At 35.2% G+C, this 22,732-nt stretch overlaps 1 protein-coding gene and 1 pseudogene across 1 annotated transcript; both read left to right on the plus strand.

Annotated features, from left to right (window-relative positions):
* The first annotated feature begins 766 nt into the window (after positions 1 to 766).
* Positions 767 to 3,226, plus strand: Pcdhb1 (protocadherin beta 1). Its single transcript, XM_003477222.1, has one exon. The coding sequence runs from the start codon at positions 767 to 769 to the stop codon at positions 3,224 to 3,226; it is 2,460 nt and encodes an 819-aa protein (XP_003477270.1).
* A 2,303-nt stretch (positions 3,227 to 5,529) lies between these two features.
* Positions 5,530 to 20,236, plus strand: LOC100716400 (dual specificity protein kinase TTK-like; annotated as a pseudogene).
* The last annotated feature ends 2,496 nt before the right edge of the window (positions 20,237 to 22,732 follow it).

The following is a 22,732-nucleotide window of genomic DNA, read 5'->3' on the forward strand; positions in this document are numbered from 1 at the left end:
GACATCGTGCCAGTACATAGAAATCATAGCAGTAAATATTACTGCTATGGTAACCGTGTGACAAGCAGCCAGCAGTTCCCTAAGCGTTTGAGGGTTCTGGGGCAGGGAATGGATTTGTGCAAAGAAAGAGGCGAGTTGATCTAATCCCTTATTAGTTTACCTATTGGACCTCGGGTTCTTCAAGGACATTTGCCCGCTACCTTTTTGTTTCCTACTGACCTTTTTCGACACACTTCTCTGCCCTCTCCCCACATCCCTTCCTTCCCATTTTCCTCTTTTGGACCCTCAGAAGATATGGCAGGATCTTTTGCCATTTCTTTGGTCCGAGGGCAGACGGTGGAGTGTGCAGCTGTAGCTCAAACTGAGAGCTGTTTGCCCTTTTCTTCGGTGGCCCAGCGGGCTCCAGAGATACAGTGACTTCATCTCGAGGCAGTCTCCTCATTGGCTTCTCAATTCCCCAGGACTTTGTCCTTCCTGAAAGGGAATTAACAGGCGAGAGTGGGGTTGCTTTGACAACAAACTTGTAACCTCTGTCCAGCCCTCCGGAATGAGAACATATCTATTAATACATTCGATAGGCTGGGGAGTTGAGCTCAATGCAAATTTTCTTCCAGGTGCAAAACAGCTTACCGGCTTGGCTAGTTTTGGTGGCGCTGCGGTTAGACGCCGGGAAATCTGAGCGCCCCAGCAGCGGGAGCCTGCGGCAGAAAACTGAAAGCATATCGCGGCAGGTGGCAGCGCCCGGGGGTTGCCTTTGAGAGGACCGATGGCGGGTGCACACAGGAGAACTTTGCAAAGCAGGCGAGTGGGGTCTCTTCTCATTTTTATGTGCGTATCTGTGGGGAGTACAGCAACCATCCGCTATTCGGTGGCGGAGGAGATGGAAAGCGGATCTTTTGTGGCCAATGTGGCTAAGGATTTAGGACTGGAGGTAGGGAAACTGTCTGCGCGCGGGGCGCGACTGGTCCCCCAGGGCAACAAGCTGCACTTTCGGCTCCACGGCAAGACGGGAGATTTGTTCGTGAAGGAGAAACTGGATCGGGAGTCTCTTTGTGGCAAAGCCGACCCGTGCGTTTTGCACTTTGAAATTGTCCTAGTGGAGCCTCTGCAGTCTTTCCGTGCAGAGGTCAGGGTGTTTGATATCAATGACAACGCACCCATTTTTCTAAACAAGGAGCCTCTGTTAAAGATTCCAGAAAGCACCCCCTTGGGTTCACGTTTTCCTCTGCAGAGCGCCCAGGATCTGGACGTGGGCCTCAATGGTCTCCAGAACTACACCTTGAGCCCCAACCCTTATTTCCACCTGCACACTCGCTTCCGCAGCCACGGGCCCAAGTATGCTGAGCTAGTGCTGGATAAACCGCTGGATAGAGAGGAGCAGCCTGAAATCAACTTGACAATTACAGCGGTAGATGGCGGATCCCCGCCCAAATCTGGCAACGCCCATATCCGCGTGTTGGTTCTGGACGTCAACGACCACGTGCCCCAGTTCTCGCGACTGGTGTACCGCGCTCAGGTACCAGAGAACAGTGCCAACGGTTCTTTCGTGGTCATGGTGACTGCCAAGGACCTAGATGAGGGCTCCAACAAGGAGATAACTTACTCTTTAGCTCAAAACCCAGAAACAATTCTCCAGACGTTTCAGATTGACTCTCAAACTGGAGAGGTTCGACTCCGAGGGCCCCTAGATTTTGAAGCTATAGAAACGTATGACATTGATGTTCAAGCTACAGATGGAGGAGGGCTCTCTGCACACAGCAAAGTCTTGGTGGATGTCATCGATGTAAATGACAATCCCCCTGAAGTGATGATTTCTTCTGTGTCCAGCCCTCTCCCTGAGGACTCACTACCACAAACTGTAGTGGCTCTCTTCACGATCCGAGACCGGGACATTCGAGTGGGAGGAAAAATCACCTGCTTCCTCAAAGAAGAAGACTTTCCTTTTATAGTCAAACCTACATTACGAAATTCTTACTCTCTGGTCACTGATAGAAGCTTGGATCGGGAAGATGTCTCAGGCTACAATATCACCCTTGTTGCCATGGATACTGGACCACCCAGTCTGTCCACAGAAACTGTGATAGAAGTGCTAATATCTGACATTAATGACAATCCTCCAGTGTTTCAGGAAGATTCCTACATCTTAACTGTTCGAGAAAACAACAGCCCTGCAATTTTTATTGGTAAAGTCCATGCTGATGATTCAGATTTGGGTGAGAATGCCCAAGTAACATATTCCCTGCTGCCTCCCAAAAGTGGAGATCTATCAGTCTTTGCTTACATCTCCATAAATTCAGACAATGGGAAGCTCTATGCACTGAGAACCTTGGATTACGAGGCGATTCAAAATTTTCAGTTTGTAGTAAAGGCAACTGATGGGGGATTTCTGTCACTGAGTAGCCAAGTTACTGTCAGAGTGGTTGTACTGGATGAAAATGACAATCGTCCAATGATTCTGTATCCACTGCAGAATGGTACTTTGCCCTGTAATGACCTGGTGCCCAGGTCTGCTGAGGCAGGCTATCTAGTGACCAAAGTGGTGGCTGTTGATGGTGACTCAGGTCAGAATTCTTGGCTGTCATACCATCTATTTAAGGCTACTGACCTTGGGTTATTTTCTGTTCAGCGACAAAATGGGGAAATCCATACAGTGAGGCAGATAACTGAAAGAGATCCTGTGATGCAGAAACTTACCATTCTGGTTCAGGATCATGGCCAACCAGCTCTCTCCACTACTGCCTCACTCAACATCCTGCTGGTAGATGGCTTTTCAGAGCCCTACCTGCAGTTCCGGGATCCATCCAGACATTCTCAGAAGGTAAATCCATCCACCAAATATTTGGTCATTTCTCTGGCTGTGCTTTCCTTTCTTTTTCTACTCTCTGTCACAATGATTTTCATTGTGCACATCTACCAGAAGATTAAACAGAGAGAAAAGTTCACAATTCAAGAACATTTCTATGATGACTGTAATTTCCCTAATAATCTGGTACAAGGTGGAGGCCATGGATCTTTATCACAGCCTTGTGCATATGACATGTGCTCAGCCACTGGCACTGGAAACAGTGAGTTCCGATTTCTTAAACGCTTTATGCCCAATTTCCCTTTCTCCCATGTCACTGGAGAGGTAAAAACAGAGGATGGCTCCTCTTTACCTTCAGATTCTAATAGGAATAGATCTCGGGGGTCAGAGGGCCATTCTCAGTTATCTAATAACTATATGTAGCTTTTACTAACAGCTCTTGGTGAGAGAAAAATATGCTTGTATGCAAAGTTCTCCCATCTTCATTGAAACAAAAATAGTAATAGACTGCAGCTTTAATGAAGACAGAGAAATGCCTAATTTGGTGAAGTGGGAAATTCAGAGTGCGGCTTGGTTTGCTTAGTACAAAAGAGTTATCCTGACCCCCAGATCTTATATCTGTAATATTTTCATGTTGAAATTATTATTATCTATCTACATATATACCTCTACCTATAGTAGGAACTTTTGCACTTCCATCTCCTTTCTACTAAGTGAGTAATGAATGAGTCATTATTTATGTTTCCTCTTGAAATTTGTTGGTCCTAGTCCAGGAAATACTTAGTCTCATGGAGATAGCCTGCTATTTTACCTTTGTTTTTTCAGTAGAAAGTTATGTGTACAGAAGGAAGAGAAGTTCCTTCCAGTTTTGATACATTAGGAAGTAATCTGTTTGGCAGACAGATATGTAGTTTTTTATTCAGAAATTTCTAGATTTTTGTCCCTGATAAGTGATTATCCTGAATCAACATCTTACATGTTGTCATCCATAATCATGCCTAGTGAACCTAGTGAGTGGTTGTCACAGATAGTTCTGAAAGGAAAGGTAAAAAGGAAAAGAAAATATTTGCAAATGCAAGTAAGGGCAGATATAAAACTGCAGAAATTCAGTTCAGGATTGTTCTCTAGATTTCTTATTGGTTGTTTATGGTCTTAGCCAAGTTTTAAATTTCTTTCATATCCAGATGTTTATCCTCATCTTCTTAGAGAAAAATTATTTGAATATGAAGAATGAAGAACTGGTGAGGATAAAAATAAGTTAGGTTCCAAGGATATAGCTCAGTGCACAGCACCTTCTTGGCAAGCACAAGGTCATGAGTTCAATTTCCAGTACCAAAATAAATAAATAGATAGATAGATAGATAGATAGGGCTGCTGTAGTTAATAAATGCTATAAAATACTTTATTTTGTGCTATTAAATATTATAGAACATTTATTTAAATTATTTTATAGTTAAGAGAACTGTAAAATAAGATATTAAAAGAAAAAAATGATGCCAGTTAAGTGGCCTTAAAGAAAACTATGCACTTGCAGTTAAGTACCTAATCTGATTTTAAGCCCTTTTTCCTCTCTGAGCATTCTAAAGTGATGACATGGAAACTGAGGGAAAAAAGAGGTAGTTGTAGTAAATCATTCGTAATTAAATGGAGTAGGGTAGCAAGGTAAGCTTCTTTTGGATGTGTGATATAGTATTCTGAGTTCTCTTATACTACAATTGAGAAAATGAATATCAAAACTTTAGCTTATTTTAGGGATGTTGCTAATACTATTAATTATGTTTAAAAAGTAAAGTTTGCTTTAAATGTGTGCCTTATTAATGCAAATTCATATAAATCTATACTCACTGTAATACATCACTTTCTGTCTCAAATAAGAGGACAAAATATTTGTACCTGGTCTTGTAAAGGCAAGGTACAGATTTTCAAAATACACCATAATGTATTTATTGATATATGTTTCATTCTTGGGCTTAAGACTGATATGTAATGGCTGTTTACTTGGTGGCCAGGAATATACTAAAATTTAGTGCTGTTATTTTTAAATATTGGAGATGCTTAGAGCAGGATTGGTGCAACCAATGGCTGCCTTTATATTTTCTTTAATGTTTTTGGAATATAGGAAGTAAATGAAAAATGATGATGAAATATTACCTCAATATTAAATATTTTCCATAAACCACATTACAGTCTTGGTTGTTTGAAGTGAAAGTCTTTTTTGCATGAGAATGTCCCAGGATATTTGGGTACAACAGGTTAAGGCAGACTGAAATCAGGGGCTCGAAGGGAGCAAGAACATAGGATTAATTTTATAGGAAAGCAGCAATTTATGAAATGTGATTAAGAATTACTAAACTAGCTATATTTGACTATATATCTAAACATAACAGAGTTTTCCTTAATGTCAGGAATAAGGAGAGGAAATGGTGGATAGCAGTGATTTTAAGACTGTCAAACAATGGTAAAGTACATACACACATGCACATGCACCAGCATTACATATAATCAATGTATATGATGTTTAAATTTTTAAAGTTACAATAAAATACAGATTTACCATTAGTCCCCCTCATGCTTCCTATAGCTTCTAAGACACTCTCCACTGTTTTGAGACAAGGTCTCATTATGTGGTTCAGGCTACCCTTCAACTCGCTATGTAGCCCAGGCTGACCTCAAATGGCAGTTCTGCATCAGCCTCCTAAGTGCTGGGTTTACAGGCATATGCCACCATGCCCAGCCCTCCCTGCATTCTTAAGAAGTTCTTGAAGTCTTCTTTTATGTCTTGTTATGAGGTATGATAAAAAAATACATGATGAATGAATCATTATTTGCTAATAAAATTTTAAAATGCAATGAATGTTGCTACCAAGTGCCCTCACAAGAGAAAGGCAGGCTCGTAGAAACACTGTGGCGTGACCTTATCCACTTCATTTACCTCAGAGTGTGAATTTTGGCTCTCCCTCTAAGTTAAAAGGACTGTGAAACTTTAATATTTTGAATAGATTCAGCTTGACAGGACCACTGAATACCCACAAGAGGACTTCTAGAACTGCTTCAGAAAGCGGCAAGAATGATGGAACAAATGTGTTCAAATCAAGAGGAAATATCTCAAGGTGGATTAATGGCAGTGTCTGTTTACTGTATTTTTAAAAATTTAACAAAAAATTTAAACATTCATATTTTTCTCTTACTTTTTGGACACATCCATACACACAGGAGGAGAAATACAGGTTCGTCAACTTTTCACTTTTCCATACTCAATTTCTATATTCTGTATTTCACTTTTTTATAATCTATATTTTACACTTTTATAATCTATATTTCTATTTCTATAAAGCCTATCATTTCATAAAGGAAATGGCATTTTAACATAAAATGATGAGAAAATAATTTCATGAATTCTTTAAATTAAAAAAATGTAACTTTATTAAGAATGTATTTTGCTATTATTTTTCCCATTTTTGCCTTAGACCAAGGAACATTTTGTCACTGACTTCAGATTTGGGGACTACTGAATGATCTAATTTTTTGCCTAGACTTCAAATTCCCATGGAAGTTCTACTTGTATCTGATCTTTAAAAACTGACAATATCTCTGTCAATTCACACTGATTATTGTGTGTGCCATTTCTATTTGGAAAGAACCTGCACACTAACTGAGATTAAGTTTAAGTCTCCATTAGCAAATTAGGATAAGCAGTGGAAATAAACAGAGGACTTCCTCTCTTTAAATATCAAATAACATTAGAACTATTTGTCTTTATTCAAAACTGTAACCCAATGTCTTGAAGAGTGCCTTGTGCAAAAAGAAAGCCATGATAAACACCTGAAATTTTAAAACTAATTGTTTAGGAAAATTGCCTCAGTTGGCTCTTTAATATATCAATGTGTATGGATCTACATTTCTACTATAAGTTCTAAAGAATTTAAGCTTAGTTGGTGCAGCAGTATACACCTGTAGTTCTAACTACTTGAGCGGCTAAGGCAGGAAGCCTGAAAATTGAAGACCAGCCTGAGAAACTTAGTGAGACCTTCCTCAAATAATAATTTTAAAAGGGATGGAAATGTAATTCCCCTAAAGAGCATTTGCCTATCATGTACTAAGGCTCTACATTCAATTCTCAGGGAAAAAAGAAGTGAGTTTAAGCTCTTTTTAATTTTTTAAATTAAAGAGGGTCTCTCTATACAGTTCGGGCAGGCCTTGAGCTCATTTTGTAGCCCAGGCTGGTCTCAAACTCTCAACGCTCCTCCTGCCTCAGCCTTCGGAGTGATAGGATTACAGGCGTGAGCCACCATGCCCAGATCTTCTTAATTTTTTAAATTACAATTTTAGACTTACAAAGTTGTGAAAAGTTCTTGTACAAACTTCCCTTCCCTTCATATTAATGTCTTAAACAACCATGGTATACTCATCAAAGTTAAGAAATTAACTCTGTACAATTTTAATTACCCTACAAACTATTCTGATTTCACCAGTTATTCTTCAATTGTCTTTTTTTAATGTTCGTTTATTCAACCCAGGACCCCATGCTGCATTGGTTGTTCTGTGTCCTTAGTCTCTACCACCTGTGAGGGCTCCTTAATCTTTCCTTGTCTTTCATGGTTTTGAGAGTCTCTTACTGCCATTTTCTCTTTTTTTGTGTGCTGGACATTAAACCTAGAGCTTTCATGCTAAGCTATGCTGTCAGACTTTTTTAAATTTTATTTTTTTCTTTGAGACAGGATCACTAATTCTCTAAATTTCCCAGGCTGAGCTTGACGTTTCAATCCTTCTGCTGCAGCTTCCCAGAGTGCTAGGATTACAGGAATGTATCACGACACCCAGATTGATTTTGAGACTTTTGGAAAGTACTAATCAGTCATTAGTAGAATGTTTTTCAGTTTGGGATTGTTTTCTTGTGATTAGACTGAGGTTATGCATTATTGCAAAGGATAGCAAGAAATGATGTTGTGTCCTTAATGCATCATATCAGCAGGTACATGGTGTCAGTATGTCATAATATTAATCCTTTTTAATTGTAAAATCATATAAAATTAAATTCACCATGTTAATCATTTTAAGTGTGCATAATTCAGTAATGTTATGGTGATGTTACTCTTCATTATGTCCTTGTGCCTGCTAGGTAAGTACTCTTCCACTGAGTTACATCCCCAGGCTTAAAGTGATCTTAATTTTGATCACTGATTAAGATTATATCTTCTAGCAAGCTCAAGGTCATGAGTGTGATTTCCAATATATAAAAAAAGATAATACCTACCAAGTTTCTCCATTGTTGCTATTTTTCTCTTTGTAATTGATAAATACTTAGAGGAAAGTACTTTAAAACTGTGCAAATCCATGTTTTTGCTTAACTTTAGTATACATTGCTGAATATTTCCTGAGGTAGTTAAAATTGTGGCGTTCTAATGGTGAATTCCTATTTTCATGATTCCTTTTATGATAATTAAATTTTCTTCAACCAAGAGTATCTGTTACTTCTCATATACTTAGTTACTTCTTTATATATACACTCATGGATATTTAGTATTTGAATTTTAATCCAGTGCTATCACTTTGTTGCTCATGTTTAGCAAGCCTTTTTGGCTGAGACAAAGTGCAGATTTTTAAACCTGGAGTTACTCACATAGAACAAATTTGGTTAAAATTAGAAGTTTCAAGTCTGTATGTTAGACTATTTTTAACAGACATGAATTTCTTTAAACTTAAAGTTTATTCACAATGAACATGTCATCTTTAAAGGAAAATGTACCGATGAGTTTAAATTTTAATTACCGGTATAAAATTATTAAATGTTAATGAAAATTTGAAATATATTGTGCAAACATGTTTATATATTTATAAGCTATATGTAATAGGAATGTCATTTTAAAATAAATTTACATGTTGAAATTAAATATACAGATATATAAGAACTGGAATTGGTCCTCTGATTTTATGTTAATTCTCCTAAAATAAATAAACTCCTTATTTTATCAGGTCTATGTTTTGTGGATCTCTGTTTAAAAATACAAGTGTCTCATTCCTAGGAGCAGAATTCATTTATTTATAATTCTGCTACATAAACATTCTTTCAGTATAGTTAAATATCTTCAAATTATATGACCATATCTCCACTCTTCAGCCCAAAGTTTTTTATTTGCAAGTCTATGTAATACTTTTAAATAAACTATTTGGGTATTGGCTGTTTATAAAACATTGAAACAATATTGAAAAGTAAAATAACAAAAGGTTCTTTGGTCTAGCTGGTGAAGTAAATTTATGCTTCATTGTATTATGCTCTAACCTATACAGGGAAATGATAGATAAAAGTTAAAAACAGAAAATTGAGTAAAGCAAAAAAAAGTAACAGGCATAAATGCGAACAGGAGTGAAACACACTTCTGTACAGGATGAGAAGCTAGCATTAGTTGACAGCTATTATGGGCTATCAGGAACAACATGCTCTCTATGAACGATGAATAAAAGTTACAATCACAGCTTAGGGAGCTAGGATGGGTCTATCTTGCCCATGACAGAAGGTTGAAAAAATTGCTAAACCTTCAGGGAAAGTTGAAAGTTCTTTTATACTGGTGTGGTTGACAATAGCTGCAGGCTGGGAAGGAGGAGAAGCTATTGTTTGTGATATGAAAAATCAAAAATAAACCTCCTACCTTCACCACTTACAGCAAATACAGTACTTAATAGCTCAGTAGAAGTGGCAATAATTCAGAGCATAGCCATCCAGAATAAAAATCAAGGCATTAAAGAAATTGTGCTGGCATCAAGTGCTGCATTAAATAGATGTACATTGACTAGCCAGGTATAGTTATTCTTCCTGTTTCCTCTTTGCTCAAATCAGAAAGAATAGTTGATAACATTGGCTTAAAATAACAAATCTGAAACCACATCTACTTCAAAAACAAACTATTAGAGTTATCAGAACAGAGATACAATGACTATTGAACTAAGAGGTTTAAATAAGCATAATTAGATTATGCAAAGAAATAAACTACATGAAGCCACTATAGTTTTTGAAAGTAGAGCTACTAGACAAAAAGCATAATTATTAAAGGACATAATAGATTAATTAACAGAAAAATAAAGTTGAAGAACTTGGTGAATCAGAAGATCATTTCGAAAAATTCTCCCTGAATAACAGAGAAAAATAATTGGAAGATATATAAAAGGAAGGATATATAAAAGGATAAATGAACTAACAATGCACAAAATTTGATACCTCAGAAAAAGAAAAATACACAAAATGAAGGGAATACATTTGAAGAAATGATGGAAATAAATGTATAAGAGCTAAAGAATATGGAAAGAGAGCTCTAATTTTAAAAGGCCTTGGAGCCAAGAAAAGTGAGGGAACATGCTTATGCAAATTGCAGGACAATTTACGGATGCCAAAGAGAAGGAAAAAGGGAATATTACACACAGAGAAAAAAAGAAAGAAATTGACAGCAAATTTCTCACTCACAACACTGAGTGAAAGCACTATATGGAACTGGTTCTTTAAAAAGTCAACAAAATTGAAAAATAAAATAAAAAAACCAACTGGTACCTACCCCTCATTAATATCCAGGAGGCTTACCAGGCAATTTCAATGCTAGGTGACACGTAGCCAATTTATAGTGGGAGTAAGACATATTTTCAGAAATATCTCTTTTATATTTCTTTGTGTAAAGAATACTGGAGGTAATCTTCCTACATCATTTTGTTGGTTTCTGTCATGCTGGAGCAGTTCATGAAACAGACTTCATCCCTTTAAGGATAATGGTGCAGTATTCATGGGTCAAAGGTTAATGTCTTTCAGATACCACACAGATAAATTTAAGAAATAGATTATAGGGCTGGCAATTTAGCTTAGTGGCCTAAGTACTTGCTTGGCAAGCACAAGGTTGTGAGCTTGATTCTGGTACTTCCTCCCACCAAAAGAAAAGAAAAGAACAGAAAAGAAAAGAAAAGAAATAGATTAGAAAAATGAGCATGAGTCTTAGTAAGTTGGCAGTAGTGCTCAGAAAAATTAAAGTAGAACACATAACTTTCCAAGGAGCAAAAGAAAATTTTATATAGCCAATAGGAATAAGGGAAAAAAGGCTTTAAAATAATAATAAATAAAGAAATATTGAGATATAATGGAGAAGATATGTGCTAAAATATTAACAACTAAGCATATAAAAATTAAGGTCATCCATCAAATGTTGTTTGGAATAAAAACTAAGACCCAGAAATAAGGTGACTACAAAGAACAGATAACAAATGTGATATTAAATTATACCTTCTATTAACCTGATAAAATACAGCTAATGATTTTAACAGTATCCAAGACAAATACAAAAAGAATATAGATCAATAATGCATAATGATCATGAGAATGATCTTAATAGAGCCTCAAGATACATTAAGGAATGACCAGAATTTACTGAAGGAATTGCAGCTCAAACAAGCAAGGATAAGGACAGACACTGAATATATAAAAATACAACTGATAGGGCAGGGGATTTAGCTCAGCAGCATAAGCACCTGCCTTGCAAGCAGGTGGTCTTGAGTTCGATCCCCAGTACCGATAAAAAAAGAAAAAAACAATTGATACATAAGAATATATAAAGAAGAAATGAATCCATCACAAAGAGAAAATACACAATTTTGGGGTATAAACAGAATGATTTGAAATCTGACTAGTTCTAGTTCACAAATGAAGAATAAAAAATTCATGTAAATCCAAGCAGACTTATGTGCCAAAATGCAATCAAATTTTATTTTGAGCCAGTGTTATCAACTATTCTTTCTGATAATGTGTATTGGGAATTATAAATGATTCTTTTTAAAGATCTCATTCTATTGATACCTAAATGGTAAGTTATTTAGTAATATCTAAATTGAATAGGAAATGTTTTTAAAAATTACAATGTTCTTAGTCTCACAAACAATGAAAATATTACAAGTGAAAATTTGTGAGGCAGAGAGAAAAGTAGCACTTAGATGGAAATATTTGGTTTTAAATATGTACATCAGAAAAAGAAGAAATATTGACAGAAAATGATCCAAACAGTTTTAAAAGCAATAAGGGAACTTAAAGGAGTAAAAGGAAGTAATAAAGATAAGGACAGAGGTCCACTTTTCTTTTCTTTGGCTCTGTTAAGGAGATCAGCTGCAATTTAAAAATAGAGGCAGAGGATTTAAGTAGCAGAGAATTGACAACTGATTCCATAATAAACAAAGAGAGATATTAAAAATAAATTTAACAATGAAGATCTCACTGATGAGCTAAGCTTGAATAAAGTCTGCTGATATGACAGGTAACTCAGGAAATGTCAATCAAATTATAATGATGGCAAACAACTCAGAGAACTGGCTGAATTTCTTACTCAAACTAGAGAAAAGCAGTGTCTCCCCTAAGCTCTTTTTAATAAATTAATTGATCATTACAGCATTTCCTCTAAATAAATATGGCCAAAATGAGAGTTTTACTCAAATTCAAGTGAGATTTGCTGAATTAAAAGTTATTCAGGACCCAGATGATGCACATGAGTACTTTCAAATGGCCAGAGCAAACTATAAGAAATTTGCTTTTGTGCATATGTCTTTTGCACAACTTGAACTGTCTCAAGATAATTTCAAAAAAAGTAAATAACTTCTCTACAAAGCTGTGAATAGTGGAGTAGTACTACTAGAAATGCTGGAAATTCAAAGTGTGTTGAAAATATTCATTCTAAGGAATCTCTGGTATCAGATGGAGAGTTCTGAATAGCAATTCAGTAACTCTGAAGAATAAAACTGTCTTCTAGTTAAATTGGAAGAAAATCTGAAGCATCAAGAACCAAAGGCTCTAGGAAGCATCCAGAAACAACGGTAATCTAAGAGAAAATTAGAATGTGTGAATCAGAATCCTAGTGTTTTTTCAAGCAGATGACATATTCCAGACATAACCCAAAGGTTGACCCAAAGCAGAAACACCACTGTTGAGCAACCTGTCTTTCCAGTTTCAAAGCAGTCGTCACCCTTATTGGTGTCTAAATGGACTGACCCAAAATCTGTTTGTCAGACACCAAGTAGCAATACACAGCATGATTATATGAACCGTTCTAGAACTCCAGTTGTCAAGAACAACCTTCCCCCAGTGTGTTCATCATCAATCTCTTACAGCCGATTTGCCTTCTTCCAGCAGGAGCAGCAGTGGCAGCACGGCAAGTTCCTGTTACTCCTCTGCAGGACCTACAAATTGCAAGATCCTCAAATAAATGCATTTCAGTTAAAGGAGGAATTTATTCCATATTAAAGCAGATAGGCAGTAGAAGTTCAAGGAAGATATTTCAGGTCTTGAATGAAAAGAAATGGATATATGCTATAAAATATGTGAACGTAGAAGAAGCAAATAAACTATTGAAAGTTGTTGGAATGAAATAGCTTACTTGAATAAACAACAACAACAGTGATCAGATCAACTTGGCGTTATGATTATGAAGTTACAGATCAGCATATCTACATGGTAATGGAATGTGGAAAAACTGATCTTAACGTTAGCTTAAGAAGAAAAAGTCCATCAAGCCACAGGCACACAAGAGTTACTGGAAAAATGTTAGAGGCAGTATGTACAATCCATCAATATGGCATTGTTCATAGTGATCTGAAGCCTGCTAACTTCCTAATAGTTGATAGAATGCTAAAGTGAATTGATTTGGGCATTGCAAACAAAATGCAACCTGATACAACAAGCATCATTAAGATTCTCAGGTTGGGGGGCTGGGGATTTAGCTCAGCAGCATAAGCACCTGCCTTGCAAGCAGGCAGTCGTAAGTTCGATCCCTGGTACCGATAAAAAGGAAAAAGACAAAAAAAAAAAAAAAAAGATTCTCAGGTTGGCCCAGCTAATTACATGTCACCAGAAGCAATCAAAGATACGTTTTCCTCAAGAGAAAATGGGAAATTCAAGTGCAAGGTAAGTCCCAAAAGAGACGTTTGGTCCTTAGGATGCATTTTATACTATATGACATATGGAAAAACACCATTTCAGTATATAATTAATCAGATTTCTAAGTTACATGCTATAATTGATCCTAATCATGAAACTGAATTTCTTGACATTCCAGAGAAAGATCTTCAAGATGTGTTCAAGTGTTTTTAATAAGAGACTCTAAACAGAGTATATCTGTTTCTGAGCTCCCGGCACATCCATATGTTCAAATTCAAACTTAGCCAGGTAACCAAATGGCTAAGAGAATCACTGATAAAATGAAATACGTTTGGGGCCAACTGTGGTTGGTTTGAATTTCCCTGACTCCATTTTAAAAGTTACTAAAACTTTATATGCATGTTATAGTAGTGATGAAAGTCATGATTCTTCATCCAAAACTTTTGAAAAAAATGGGCAAAAATGTTACATAGGCACCTATAAACTGTCAAGTAACACTATAAATATCTATAAGACTGTTATATTCTTGATTTTCTATGGAAATTTACTCATGAAAACAACTTCATTCAGAATGTTAATCAACGAAAAATGCAGCAGTTATCATCAAAACTGTAAATATAAACACCAATGGCATCATATATATTATAGAATTGTTTTCTGCTTTATGCTTTCCTGTAAAACTAATCTATTTGATAGCATTCACACTTGGAAGAGTAGGCAGGCAACTGAAATATATTTTGACGAACTATATAAATAAAGCTGTATTTCATAAAGCAACACACAAAAAAGGTAAGGATAGAGATTGATGAAATTATAAATAAATGATGTAGATTAGCCAAAGTTAAGGCAGTCATTTTGAAAAAAAATTATACAATGAAAAACTTATAGAAGGCTGGCCAAAAAGAAAAGAGTCAACACTAAAAAGTACAGAATAATGATAAACTCTACAGTAATTAAATAAATGTTTCAATAAAATACAGAAAAAGAAAAACAAAAGTGACAAACTGAGAGCAGAATGTCATTAAACAATTACTAAAACAAATTCAGAGAATAATTACACATTTAGCCTTCCCCAAAAAGTAACTAATCTGAATGGTTTAGCAGATTTTCAAAAAATAATATTCATAAGAAAAAAATAGTTCAACATTTATATATAATACACATGTAAGAAGGTACATATTCTACTCTATGTATTGTAATTTAAAATATATGTGTATGTTTTTCAATATTTAAAATTTCTGTTCAGAAATGGGTATATTAAGAAAAATATGACCTAGATGGTCCTGGAAAAATATTTCCAATGTGTAAAATCAACAAATGTTTGGCATTAAGAATTCACAAAGAGCTCATGCAAGTAAGTATTTAAAAGACAGGAAATACTATAGAAAAACAGGAAAAGGGGCCAGGGATTTAGCTCAGTGGCATAAGCGCCTGCCTTGCAAGCAGACAGTCATGAGTTCGATCCCTGGTACCGATAAAAAAATGAAAAAGACAAAAAAAAAAAAAAAGAAAAAAGAAAAACAGGAAAAACACAAGAAAAAAATGTCTGTTCTCATGCAAAACCACAGAAATATAATTAAAAACTATAATCCATTTATACTCAGTGAAATAGAAAAAATTACAAAGCTAGGAAATACAAAGTCTTTAATTTATCCCAAGGGTGTGAGGTAAAGACAGTTCTCATGCTCATCTAAAGGAAGTGCTCCCTGGTTCAGTAATTGCAGAAAACATTTTAGAAGCATTTAAAGAAAATAAATACATGTATTTATTCAGACATTAGGTAAGTACTATCACAGAAATTCTTGCACTAACTTTGTAAGGGAATATATACAATGAATCCATCATGGCCTTGTTTACATAGCTGGTATGGAGTAAACCATAGTTGTCTAACCCCAGAGACAAGAAAATATAAAATGGTAACAGTAATGCATAATGTTAAATATCAATAGAAGAGAGATACAATGGACTAGATGTACAGAACTAAATTCAAAAACACAGCTTGAATTCATAAAAAAGCTGTAAATGGAATAAGAAATTTAAATGCATATCCAATGATTAATACATAGATGAACAAAAACATTTTATAAATATACACATATATTTAAAGGCATAAACTAAATATATTAGGCTTAAAAATCATACATATATACATATGCATATGTATATATGCAGAAAGTTAAGAGAAAATGAACTAATAAAATTAGAGGTTTTCAACAAAGACCAAACTTGATAACATAATATCACCTAAGGAGTATGAATAACACTCTTGGCACTTGGGATTAAAAAGAAACAGAATATATTATTCCAATAAGCAGAATAAAAAAAGAAAGGAATAAAGGAAAATTCAGTAGAAAGCAGGAAAGGAAAAACATTCCCCAGAAAATTGTAAGTGTAATACAATAATAGAAGATATTAATTATCCTGATTTTCAGTAATATTGTATATCTATATTGAAATATCACACTGTATACTATAAATATGTATAATTATTATGTGAAACAAAATATCTTTTTTAATGATTAAGGAGATTAACATGCAAAATACCCTGATTTGATGATTACACAGTTCACATAATTATTATCACTCATTACTCCATATTTGTGCAATAAAAATAAAATATATACAAAAGAAATTCTTTTTTTTTTTTTTTTGGTACTGGGGAGTGAACTCACAACCATGCGCTTTCAAGGCAGGCGTTTATGCTGCTGAGCTAAATCCCCTGCCCAGAGATTCTTGTATTTACTAAATGTTATAATTTCAATTCAAATTACACATTGCATTCCAGTAATCCAAATGAACTCATAGGAATTACTGAGAAGGAGAAAGAAGAAATTTTATGAAAGAATAAATAGTTCTTTAAATTTCACACAGAGATCTAGAAAATAACTGGATGATTTCTTCTAAAGGACTCACATTAGAAACATATATAGCTAGGTGTGGTAATGCATTCTTGGAATCCCAGCATTAGAGAGGCTGAGGTAGGAGGATTGTCCCTAGTTCAAGGCTGTTCGGGGCTACATAGTGAAGCCCTGTCTCAAAAACAAACAAACAAACAAATCAATAGTCCATCAACAAATACACTGACACCACAGTAAGCCATATAAGCACATTAATGTCTGTTGAATTGCAAAATCTAAAGTATATCTTTTAAAAAGTCACTCAGAATCTGAGTTTAATAATTAACCATTACTGATAAAATTGGCCATACTGTTGATATGTAGGATTCATTGAACTATATATGAATTCAATATTCTTTCAGTACAAATTTCTGTATGAGTGGAGTGACTTTTAATCTCCATAAATTATAGGTTTGACCTATGCACAGATAGGAATTTAAAAATAATCAGTCTTGAAAATAATATCTTGAAAACGTATACATTTACCTCTCTAAAGAGTATCTTAAACATGGGATAAATCATACAGGAATTTTTGACTTCCATCCAAAATTAAAGTCCCTGAACTTAACAATTCATAGAGAAAAAAAATTTAAATACAAAATAAAATCTAAAACACTGGAAAACGCTCAGATTTAAACTCAGTGAAATACTAAGATTTCATGGAAACTTATGTACTCTCCATGACCCATGTAAGATCTTTCCTTCTAGTAACTATACATATTTCACATCCCCTTATTCATGTCATTAACACTTTCCAACTTACTTGACCTCATAACAGTTTCAAAGTGAAAAGCCTCTTGGTCCTAGGATGATTTAGGGAAAGTTTAGCCTATTCTTAAACATTAAACTTAATTAGAATTATTTTTCCCTTAGTAAACAAGTAGACTTCTTTTGAACTAAAAGAGCTTTCAGAGAACTTAATATAACCTCTCAAAATATTTATAAAATTGGGTTTCCATTCAACTAACTTTTCCAGAAAAATAATAAAAATATTACTACAGCACTTTTAATTTCAAGAAAGCAAGAAAGTCTAGGGGCTGGGGATTTAGCTCAGTGGCTTAAGTGCCTGCCTGGTAAGCTTGATGTCATGAGTTTGATCCCTGGCACCAAAAAAAAGTCTTATAGAACCCTAATGGAATTCTCATTAAAATTTTTGGGACAACTAAGAGGTAATGGAAAGCCTAGAGCAATCAATGACAAATCTGTTTGGATTATATCTTGTAAACATGAAAATCTAAAAGTTCCTATTTTGCTTCCAAATAAAATCTGTATTCATCTCATATTATAAATGAGATGTGGAAAATTTTAAGTTGAACATTTGTCAATCTTAAATTCTGATTGATAAGGTGATCTGAGAATACTGTTCCTATGTTTCATACTCAGTGTGGGTGGCTTCATACAAGGGAAAATAGCAATGGCAACTGAGTGGACAGTCGAAGAATTGGACAGTAGAAAAAACTGTATGAGCAGAAAATCAAGATGTTTCATTTAAGCTCAGTTTTATCCATATAAATCTGGATGCTCTTCAATTTATTTACATTTAAGTAACCAATACACATCAAGCATTAAGCTAGCATCTGGAGAATCTGAAACTTTTACTACTTGGCCAAATTTGAACTCTGGTTCTGTTTAATCAGAAGACAAAAGTGGAGCTTCCCAATAATTCTTCACATATTAACAAGAAAAGAAAGGAAGGAAGGAAGGAAGGAAGGAAGGAAGGAAGGAAGGAAGGAAGGCAGGCAGGCAGGCAGGCAGGCAGGCAGGCAGGCAGGCAGACAGGCAGACAGGCAGACAGGCAGACAGACAACTTTGGACTAAAAAAAGGTCCTATATTTTAAACAGGTCTTTGCTTTTAAAGTGCTGTTTTATTTGAATCTAGATATTTGGGTATCATTTTTGAAAGAAGATAGGTTATACAATATGCTTAATGTACTGCATCTATTAAGAATATTTAATGTTTTAACCTCAGTGTTAAAAGAAATTTTACTATACCACTTTGTACCTAGCATTCACTAAATAAGCTTCAGTGACTTTCTACTTGCATTGATTTATATAATTTAATTACAGATACAGGTTGAATATTCCTTATCTGAAATGTCTGAGACTAGAAGTGTTTCAGGTTTTCAGATTTGGGTCTTTGTGTGTGTACTTTACCCATTAAGAATTTGTTCTTCCCAAATTCAAAATCTGAAATGCCATGTGACTCTCAAAATAGTTTCAGATTTTAGAGCATTTTAGGTTTTGGATTTCAGGTCAAGGGATGTATTGGGTCTCCCTTCATTGAAGATCACTAATATCAATAAATATAATATACACACATTTTAAGTATTTTAGTATAAAAGTTGCCTTGCTTTTCTGATTGTGATACTGTAGATTTATAGTTTAGGAGAAATTATTTGTTTTTATCTTAGTAAATTAATTCAATTTCACTTTCTATATAGTTACTTTCACTGGTGAACTGCCAATTTAACACTTTCATTGTGCTCAAGCAATATTCTATGCTGAAAATGAAAGCAATTACATTCAGAGTATATCAAGAAAATTGGGAAAGGAAGATAGAATCCAAAAGAGAAAGAATAGCTTAAGAAAGGGAAAAGAAAGGTTTGCCTTTAATCAATGACTACATTCAATAAAATCATTTTCTGTATCAGCAGTTTGATAAGTATACCTAGAAACTTTTTGTGAAAAATCTGAACCAGTGTCAGCCCTGTATAATGTACCCAGATTTACTCTATTCTTCTCTCAACCTCGGCTGTGCAAAGCTGAACACAAAAATTCTTAACATCTATACCTTATGTTGCCGCTCCATATTAAGCCAACATATTTTTATTATGTGGGGTTAATTTTTATGATCATTAAGCCCACATATATTTATCCACTTCAAAAGCCAGAATTTACTTTTAGGTGTAAATAGCACAACCAATCATGTACCATATATGGGAGCAAATCTACCATTCAGAGTAACATATAAAAATAAGTTAACTGGTTTCATAGCTTTCTCTTTTAAGCATTTTGATTCCACTGAGAAAAATGCTCCAGTTTACACTTTACATAAAAGCAAGAAGGTTCAATTTTCAAAAGTATGCCTTTCGACCGATTGCTATGCCACCTGAATTTTAATACTTTCTGTGAGGCTTTTATTTTCCTTTTTAAAACGAATAAAAACGCGTTTGGGAAAAGAAAAAAGAAAACGCCCCCTACCCCCCAAAACGCGTTTTGGTTTCAGCAAGCGAAGTATTCAGAGTCCCCTGGAAAATAGTGGCAGCAATTCCATTCCCAGGAATTTGTCACAAATCACAAAGAAGTATTTCTCTCCTATTCCCTTTCAGTCTAAGGAGAAAAATATCAAGATAAAATCTTCGTAGCTATGATGTTTTCCTTCCTTTCCCTTCCGTTTCAGTTCGGGTTTACTTATACAAAATCCAGCACTTTCCTCCACGGAAACTGGAAACCAAACCGAAAGCCGAATGCATTTCAAAAACAGCTTCTTTGGCCGCAATTTGTAGTGTAGGTTTCAGAGCAGTACGTTCAATTAAAAAAAAAAAAAAAAAAAAGTGGGCAGGGGCAGCTAAACGCTGGTTCGCTCACATAGCAGAGGAAGCTCCTGCAACTCTGCGCTTTAATGCCAACCGGAAGTCGTTGTAGCGAGCTCTTCCGGTACCGTCAGTAAAATCAATCCTACCAAAAGGAAGCGGAAGTGAGATCTGTAGTATGAAGATCCTGTAGTTCCTGTTTCTAGGACCAGTTTGATAACTACTGGGTTCTCGATTTAGGGAGTGCGAATTTACAACTTTTGGAATTGCGCCTCGGCTCCAACAAGTATGTATTTGTGTGGAGAAAAGCAGCAGCTATTTGTCTCATTTTCCATTAGTTGCTGCAAGCTTTGGAAGAAGAATAAATCCTTTATGAGTTAAAACATGCTAGCAGTGCGTTTATCGAATGGAATTAACACATGCTAGCAGTACTTTTTTTGTGTGTAACCTTAATAAAAGAGAGAAGTAGTTTGGGGAGTGGTCTATATCTGGGTCCGAAAGACAACACGCCATTTTTCTTATCTGTGTAGAAAATACACATTGCAAGGAATTAGTCCGATTTTCCCCCTCATTTAGGAAGCTATGAACAAAGTTGATGCTGACTGATAACATGAAAGGAGGGAGGAATAAACATACTAAGATTTGTATCGGTTGCGTAGTTTGGCACACACCTGTAATCTAGGTTCTTGGGAGGTTTAGACAGGTTGATCGCCACAAATTTGAGGCCAGTCTGGGCTACATAGTGAGTTCAAGACTGGCCTGAACTACTAGTGAGGCCCTGTCTCAAAAAACCGAATAAAAAGATTATTTTTCTGTTCAGAGATATTATGCTATGCATATTATCTCTTTACATAAATTGCTGTTATTTTTCCTTCTTTGCCTGACCTTTTATTCAGATAATATAAAAAAGCATTTTATAATTGCAGTTAGAACTGCTAGAGCACTTATTTGTAGTAATGAGCCAAACTGCAATCTTCCATTCATTAGTGGAATTAAAATCTTTCTTCTCATCCACTTTTTCTGCTTCAATTTTGTAACTTGAACAACTATTTCTAAGAGAATATGTAATTTATTAACTAGTGATTTCTTACTATTTTTTAAATTTTGTATTACTTGTACCCTTTCTCTGTTTTTTTCCTTTTTCTCCTTATATTAAAAAAAAATCTTTCTTCTCCATCAGACTAAACTCCTTGAGGGTAGAGATAAAGTTTAATTTTGCTTACAATTTGTATTCCCCAGAGGATCTCTTAGTTTCTGGTATGGAGTAGGTTCTCAATACAATTTTGTTAAATAAGGCAATGCTGACAAATTCTGACACTTCTACAGGAAAGGTGGAAACCAAGAAATACATGTTCCTGCAAAACCTAAACAGGACAGGATGAGTTTGCATATAATATTTCAGGTATAGGAAAGTGATATTCACTATGAATTAAATCTCTGTGCTCTAGATTTCTATAAATAATAGTTATCAACTGCACCAGCTGGCACATATCTGTAGTCCCAGCTACTATGAAGCAGATGTAGGAGAATTGCTTGAGCCCAGGAACTCATTGCCCCCCAGGGCCACATAGGGAGCCCCTGCCTCACAAAAACAAAAACTAAAAACAATGTTTTAAGAAAATAAAAATATAACTATTCTTTTCCTAGTTGATATCTAAGTCTTCATAGTATGTGGATGAGAATTAAAATGGGAGGGGCTAGGTATCAGGCTCAGTGGTTGAACAATTGCCTAGCAAGTACAAGGTCCTGAATTTGATTTTCAGCACCACAAAAAGAAAAAAGAAAGAGAGGAGTCTGGAATAAAATTCTAATTCTTCTATGACTTAGGCATGTAGTAAAATTTCTGTAAAATAAATAAATAGAAGAAAAAGTATAGGAGCATAATAGGAAGGGTGGGGAGAGACTGTCACTGACATCCAGGACAGCATACTAGTGTTCTCTGTTCAAGGCAATCTGCTTTTCATTTCAAAATCATATTGTTTTGGTAAATTTTAGGGTGTTGTTCAGAATGTGCTTGTCACTGTATGCCTGGGTATAAACCTTTATTATTTTCTTGGAGGAAATAATCATGAATCTTACATCAGACTTATTCATTCAATAAGTTATTAGTGAACCACAATGCTTGGAACATCATAATTTCAGTGGGCTTACTACACTAGGTAAGACAATGTATCAAGCATATATACACATGCTTACACTTAGAATGCAAGAAAAAAGCAAAGTTATATCCTGGTGTGGTGGCACATGTCTGTAATCCCAGCACTTGGGACACTGAGGCAGGAGGATCAGAATGAATTTGAGGCTAGCCGGACTACATAGTGAGTTCAAAGTCAGTCTGAACTATACAGTGAGACCCTGTCAAAAAATTTAAAAAGTATTGTAACAAAATCAGAAAAGACTTTTCAAGAAGGACATGGGCCTGAGATATAGCTTAGTGGCTTAGCACCTGCCTGGCAAGTGTGAGGCCATGAGTTTGATCCCTGTACCAAATAAATAAATAAATAAATAAATAAATAAGCAAAGAGTAGTGATCTATAATATTGTTAAAAGTTCAGATGAAATGAAAAATTTAAAATATTCACTGGATTTGTTAAGGATGAACTAAGCA

The sequence above is a fragment of the Cavia porcellus genome, unplaced genomic scaffold (genome assembly GCF_034190915.1).
Source record: "Cavia porcellus strain 051 isolate PalLab524CR breed Dunkin Hartley unplaced genomic scaffold, mCavPor4.1 scaffold_21, whole genome shotgun sequence".
Lineage (NCBI taxonomy): Eukaryota > Metazoa > Chordata > Mammalia > Rodentia > Caviidae > Cavia > Cavia porcellus.